Source organism: Montipora capricornis, chromosome 6 (assembly GCF_036669925.1).
Source record: "Montipora capricornis isolate CH-2021 chromosome 6, ASM3666992v2, whole genome shotgun sequence".
Classification (NCBI taxonomy): domain Eukaryota; kingdom Metazoa; phylum Cnidaria; class Anthozoa; order Scleractinia; family Acroporidae; genus Montipora; species Montipora capricornis.
Window position 1 is genome coordinate 21,978,027 of NC_090888.1, and position 7,500 is coordinate 21,985,526.

The 7,500-nt window shown below is 38.8% G+C and overlaps 1 protein-coding gene across 1 annotated transcript in view; it reads left to right on the forward strand.

Moving 5' to 3' along the window:
* Window positions 1-829, forward strand: part of LOC138053424 (TNF receptor-associated factor 5-like) — a 3,265-nt gene extending 2,436 nt beyond the window's left edge. The window contains exons 3-4 of the mRNA XM_068900066.1: window positions 1-103; window positions 667-829. The exon at window positions 1-103 is cut by the window's left edge and continues 130 nt beyond it. Coding sequence (XP_068756167.1) covers window positions 1-103; window positions 667-829 — 266 coding nt within the window. The remainder of the gene's footprint in view (window positions 104-666) is intronic.
* Window positions 830-7,500: the final 6,671 nt, after the last annotated feature.

Here is a 7,500-nt window from a genome sequence, read left to right on the forward strand (position 1 = left end):
AATACGGATGTGAAGGGCACACGTGGCGGGGACTGTTTAGGAGTAATGGGAGTTTGTTCCTGCAGCTACTCTCAGCCTCTCATCCAGTCACTGCAGAAATCAGGTGAGGAAAGAATAATACCATTTTATAGTTGACAAGATTGCATTGGAACGGATACGAGAGCATTTCGAGAAAGATTCAGATTCAAGGGGAGCAGAGTAACGAGATAATCAGATTAATCCAAAGAAACATCTTGATCTTCGGTTTTAAAATAACGTCATGTAATTCTTAAATCAAAATCGCGAGATTTCCTGAAAATTTTCCTACATTACCTTGAACATAATCCAGAATTAAATATTTTTACCTGTTGAGAATTTATTAGTGTATTCCACTTTGAGGATATACTGATTTGGTTCTTTTTTACTTGCTTAATCAATAAGATGGTAACCGTCCAGTTGAAAAAAGAAGGAACTCTCCTTAAACACTTTATGTTTTAAGAGGTTGTGTTGAAGCGTATGTACACCAGTTCATGGGTGTAAGGAAAGCATAGCGCGTTACTACAAAGCGCCTAAAAGTTGCGTTTTCGTTTTTTCTTTTGGTACGTGAAAGTAAAGAGGATCTATATCTTTGAAGCTAGCCCTATACATTAAATTAACAGAATTAATTATTCCTTGCTATTTTAATAGGATTGTGATGATGCCTGCAACAGAAAACAGGAAAGTGTTCCATTCAGACATTGTCACATTAAGTGAAGGAGAGATGTGGGGTACAGACGTTCATGCCAATGGTTTTGTTGACGAAAACGGACGGCTGGAAATTAAATTTATTATTTATTATTTGAGTATATGACATGGAATACTATGGAACAACAACTAAAGAATATCTAGCCCACAGTTTTTCAATTAGTAAACTTTTTAGATAATAATCTGTCGCCGTAGTAAACCTTGGACGTATAGAGCTTCGTAATGATGTATATACTGAGAGGTTTTTTTACCATTGAGGACCAAAGACAGGAATTTTAAGAAAACGAATTTCAAAAAAGAATTAGACTGTAAAGCTGTTTTGATACAACGTGTGTTGATCTGGATCGAAACATGGTCAGGTTTTCCGTCTATCATGTCCTTGGTTAATCGCCTTTGCACGAATAAGTCGATTTATTTTCATCACACTTTACCCACTAAGCTATTATCGGATATTCTCTCTAAGTGATGTTTATTTTAGCTTTTATTGTTTTCATTACGTGGGCCCATAACCGAAGGACTTACAAGCGGCATCTTACAGTGCTCTGTTGATTACTGAATGATACTTAGTTTGATTCCGATGGTAGTTATATATAATGGGGCTTTTAAGTGTAAGCCGGCCGGGGCAAACCTTTACTATGTTAAATATCTTAATTTCGTCTAGAAAGCATTGATTTTTATTTATCTCTTGAATTTTTTGCTGTTATGTATGTAAACTTGCGGTATCGGAAAAAAATGACTCGTATTTCCAGTAGACTGAATATGTTCAATTTTCACAATATGTGTAATAAACAAATTACCGTCATGATCATTGAAAATGCTTTCCCCATTTACTTTATTTCCATTCATTTTTACTTAGTTTACTAACTCCCCTTTAAAGCTTGTATCCCAATAAGTGAGCTATAGTTGTGCATGGGGCTATAGTTCCTATGTCAAAAAAAAGTGTCTTGAATTAAAGATCATATGAAGAAATAGAAAACTGCCTAAAATCCTTCTGAGATAAGTTTTAAACTTCAAAGAATTTTTTTGGGGAAAGGTCAAACTACCCATGCGAGCTCTACACATGCATTCCCCTCAGTTTCAGTCACCGCGAGAAGGAAATACCTTTTACAGTATAAACTTAAGATTTGAAGCCTTTCACTCACTTTGCGCTGGTGACGAAGTGCATCATTTCTAGCCTGTATAACGGTTTGTTACACCGATCGAAGTTAATGGCTAAAACAGTTTCATTACGAAGACACGCCCCGCCACATGTTGTGAGCTCCAGCTAAAGCGTTTATTTGAATGAAAGATGGATAACGTTTTTGAGCAACATACCTTGCGTGCGACCAAAGCACTGCGAAGTTGTTATGGAAAGTGACTGGCTTCCAAAACCCACCTCGTTCGAACTTGGGCGTCATATTATTTTTACTCAAATTCAAACGAGCTGCAATCGAAGTTGATTCAAGACCGGTCAAAGCAATCGAGTTCGATTAGTAGTAAACACAAGTTTTTTTTAACTATTTCACTCAAATTCAACCGAGCTGCAATCGAACTTGATTCAAGGTCGACCAAAGCAATCGAGCTCGATTAGGAGACACCACTGTTTTAACCGTGGTGCATTCAAACACCGTCCTCGGTTGTAGTTTGATTGTGTACGATTGTTTGGTCGTACTCGGTATATAGTAAACGTGCTCGTTTGACCAGAAATCTCAAATGATCCCTTTCTCCTTGCCTTTTACTTTCACTTTGTAGTCATTGAGACCTACCAGAGAACTAACTTCAAAGGGACCCTTCCACTGCATAAGTAGCTTATTATGGTCGGTAGGTAGCAGTATAAGCACTTTCTCTCCTGACTGGAACTTCCTAACACATTTGTGGGGCCGATTTTGTCAGAAAGTTTTCAATGACGACAGACAATTTAAAGGACTTGAGATTAACTTTCGAATGACTTGTCAAAATATGCCAAAGGCAAAATAAATCAATTAATCAATCAAGTCGGAAATAATTCCTAAGACATTTACTTAAGTACTCATGATTTACAACGGCCAGCATTACGCAATTAAAAATGGAAAACTATTTCTTAACGATGCAACTTGTTTTGCCTGGTATAAACTTTTCTCAACAGCGACGGCTATTCAGTTTTCTTCTCACTTTAAAACAACCCATTTCTAGTTTCATAGGGAACTCGATAACCAAGGAATAAAACTTGACAACTATTACACCTTCGAACATCCGCTTTGTTAATTTTCCTTAACATGAAAAGGTAGCGAACTTATGATGTATTTTATTCAAAAGGAATTCAGTCAACTGTGGCCTAGTGACAGGGTTCTCTGATAAAGCCAGATTTTTCAATAACAGTCGTTTTGCACCCAGGTTTAAATTGGTCTTCTTGCAAATAAATTCCATCAATTTTGCTAATGAATAAACATCGCTAGCAGTCGACGCAGTTGCTTCACCACAGACGATTTTGGGAGCAATGTGTGGGTACGTTTCCCGATAAATCGCTTCGGCGAGTTGATCTTCGTACTTTTACCAAAATCAATGATGACTGGTTTTACTTTAGTTTGGACGCCAAACAAAAATGGTAAGCCTTGATGTTCTCCTAACTTGGCAATTACTTTTGCCTCATACAAGACCTCGCCTTGACGTCTTGTCGCCTGCTGTGGCTTCGAAATTGTTTCACAACCACAGTCCAATCTCTGTAATGGGCAAGTTGGCAGACTCCAAAAGTTCCCGAACCGATTGTCTTCCCCAAAGGTTTTAGGAGTTTCTGATCAATTTCCCCGTAAAAAGCTTTCACTTTCCGCCACCTGGGTTCTCTTGACTTGTTTTGTGCTTCGTGGTTCTTCAAATTTCTTGTCGTGGTCTACCGTTGTCGCTGAACAATTTCCAACCAATTGTGACGCTTTCAAAACCTGGAATCGGTTACACTATTCTTCAGCCTTTTTCTTCTCAACAGCGTTGTCTTCTACAATTCGGGGTTTTTTCGCTGATACTTCCACTTCCATTTCGTCAATCTTCTCCACTGCAGTTACGGTACAGTTTTTTGAAGCTTGCGGCTCAAAATCCTAGTTTCTGCCAAGTTGCACTTCAGCTTTTTCCTTGTTCTTTCTCTCGCACTCTCCTCTCTTCCTCCCCGCCCTTCGTCGTTTTTGTTTTTTTCTAAGATCTTTAAAGTAAAGCCGTCTGTTTCTCTCTCTTTCATCTAAATCCATCGCGCACTATAGCTAGGTCCGTAATGAGACTACTTGCAAACCTACAAAGTGTAATTTGCGGCATTTCATGTTACGACAAAAAAGTAGGACTGTGATTGGATAATGGAGGTGTGATAATCTTTAAAGATCAAGCATAATAAACCTCGCAGGAACAGGACTACTATTCGGTTGCAAAATGGTTCCATACAAGACACACTGTGATAATTGAAATCAGAAATTCCCCACTTCGACTGCCTTGCTGAAGCACAGGACGACGAGGCATCCGTCAGCGAGGCGAGTGAAACAACTGCCATTTTACGATGAAGAAACTATAATGTCAGTGCCAAAACCATATATAAGATCACCAAGTCAAACACTATTTCAAACTTACAAGTTGTGGCTTTCTGGCGTTGCTGAAAGCATGATCTCGTCTTTACATCCTAAAGTATCAGGCAAGTGAATGACCGTTCATGTAATCATAGCTATTGTTTGAAGTAAAATTAAAATGATTTTGGCGTAAACACAGACTCATGTAATCAAACACTTGAAATAGATTTAAAGTAGATTCTTGCCATCATGTATCGCTTTTGTTCCGTTAATCGTCACCTAACACGCGTACATGGGGTTTAAGTGCATATGCAAACCTGGAGAGATTTTTTTGTATTAATGGAACCGCATGAGGATGGTGTCTACTCGCAGCTTAGCGGCTCGCGAAAATCCCTCGACTTTGCCACTGGTACGCGCACATTAATCCCGCCAGCTGTACAGGATAACTGTTGCGTGGACGATCCTCTGGGAAAACGAAAGGCACGAGTGAGACCAATAACACAAGACATCAAAGGCAATATGCCTTCTGTGAGCAAACTCGTATGTTAATGAAACAAAATGTAAACAGTGAATTTCCCTAAATTAACTATGCTGTGGTGTAACGAATGTTCTCCATTTTGCGTACAGGAAAATGGATGAAGGTTGAAAGATACGACTGTCCTGTAGACTTTCTCAGACTTATGTTAACCAAGTTGGTGAACGCCCCCACTGGAAACTACCGGTATGGAAAAGGGCTGTGCGACAAATTTCCTTTAAGTGCTTTGAGATGGAAGAGGTCAAAGCTGTTTTTCAGAGCAGTTTGACGCCTTTGGTTGTTAACAAGTCTTTCTATGGAGAGAAAGAGCTGGCAGATGAGGGATCTCTCAGTGGAGCATCAGCCATCGCCCTTGCAAAGGCGAAAGCGAGAAAGAGCAATAGCAATAACAACAGTCAACAACCGACATGCCGGGCATGTTTGGTAGTGGGTGAGGGAGAGGGAAGGGCTACACGTGAGTTTGAGGTAATTTGGTGGCCGGATATGTACATTAATCAGCAGCGAGGAAAATTCACCCTTCGTTATTACGTGGGAAAAGTTATGTATACAAATTAATCAGACAACAGCAAGTAATAATTTCATGTACAGTCAGAAATAGGCAATGGACGTCTTTATTCAGACGCAAAATTTATTTTACAAGACATTCCAGATTTCAAGGTGCTTGGCGATAAGGTCTGCTGTGTACATTTGCAAGCACCATTTAAGAAAAACAACAAATTAATACAAATCTTTTCTACCATTGACCATCTACCCATGTGTAATAAACATACATAATTAAACATACTGTATTGTGTGATTTGAGAAAGTAGAGAATGGGAAAAATATTATCCCAGGGAACTGAATAATTTAAACACAGGCAAATTAATATCCCAGTGTATAATAATAATAATAATAATAATAACTTTATTAACGTTATAACTTGCAGTATTCACAGTTATTTTTCAACGTTACATTTGATAGGTCAAGGGCCCTGACTTGATTTTTAAATGCAATTAAAGAGTCAGCCATTTTAATTGATTTGTGAAGCTTCGACTAAATGTAAGGTCCCATGTACCTTAAGCTATGTCTCCCATAAGTAATGGTGATGAAATGGTATATGAAATGAATCATATATCAAATGCCAATGTGAAATCAAGTGAAGCTATGATCTTCGCAGTTATGAGCGCAATTTGTGCAATTGTGTAGAGAAGCCTGAAAAATTCAGGACTTCAACTGGGTTTGAACCCGTGACCTCGCGAGGTCACAGGTTCAAACCCCGTTGAAGTCCGGAATTTTTCAGGCTTCTCTACGCAATTGCAAAAATTGCGTTCATAACTGTGAAGATCATAGCTTCACTTGATATGTAACGGTGTTACATCTTGGTAAGGAGAAATCGTCTGTATTCCTAAGATTGTACCTACTCATGTCACAACTAAAAAGTTCAGAAATATATGATGGAACTAAATTAGTCTTAACTTTATACATGTCCTGGAGCCTAGGATTACATAACGTTAGAAGTCTTGCTTTCTGTAGAAGTGCTTCATAAGTGCTAGTCCTGTCACAGTAAATAGCTCTCAATGCTCGCTCCTGCAACCTTTCAAGCTTTCTCTTGTCTGACGAGCGACAATGGTGCCATACTATATGACAATATGTAACCTGAAGTAAAATAAAAGCTTTGAAAATTCTCAATTTAGCTTCAGTTGGTATCAAGTTCCTAAACCTCATAAGTACTCCTACTTTCCTTGCCCCCTTAGTACAGACGTTGTTAATATGCTTTGTAAAATTCAATTCATCATCAATTGCTACTCCCAAAAGATCAATACCAGGACTTGATTTTATATTAATGTCCTTTATATTTAAGTTCATTCCCTTTTTCTTGTATCTTGATCCCAGACTCATAGCTTGAATTTTATCTTGGTTACACTTGAGTAGGTTTTGCTGATACCATTCAGAGGTTCGGGTTCCATCATCGTTCAGGATTGTTTCTACATCCTCAATCTTCTCTCCAGAAGAGTACACTTGGTGGTTATCAGTGTCCATGGCAAGCCTACCCGCGTGAATATTCTGAACAAGATCGTTTTTAAATATGTTCCAAAGTAGTGGCCCTAGGTTTGATCCTTGTGGACAGATTCTGCTTGCTTCTCTCCATTCACTGAAACCTCCTGATCTCATCTGCACCCTGTTTTTTCTTTCTGTAAAATAACATCTCATCATGTCGATCGCACTTTCCGAGAAACCATAGGCCCACGACTTTGCTAACAATCATGACGGATGGAGTCAATCAAATGCCTTCGATACGTCTGTCGATAATATTCCGACCACATGTTTGTTGTCCAGTGTCAGCTTCCAATCCTCTACCAGCTTAACTAAGGAGGTCTCACAGCTGTTTTTCTTACAATAAGCTGTCAGGTTATAAAAATAGTTAGCTGTTTACCCAGTAACTGTAACTGTTTACTGTAACTGTTTACCCAGTAACTGTTTGAAAACTTTACCCACTGCGCTCAGGACTGTCACCGGTCTGTAGTTTCTAACGTCCCTTGGATTATCCTTTTTATACACCGGGATGCATTCCCCTCTCTTCCATTCCACAGGCCAGTAATTTTCATCAATACAACTATTAAAGATCTTAGTTAAGGATGGCGCCAAGGCATCACCAACTAGTTTGAGAACTTTATTAGACAGCCCATCATGACCACAGCTTTTGTTCACGTTCAAGTTTACAAGGGCTGACTGCACTTCGGTTTGACTAACTTTATTGAAGCT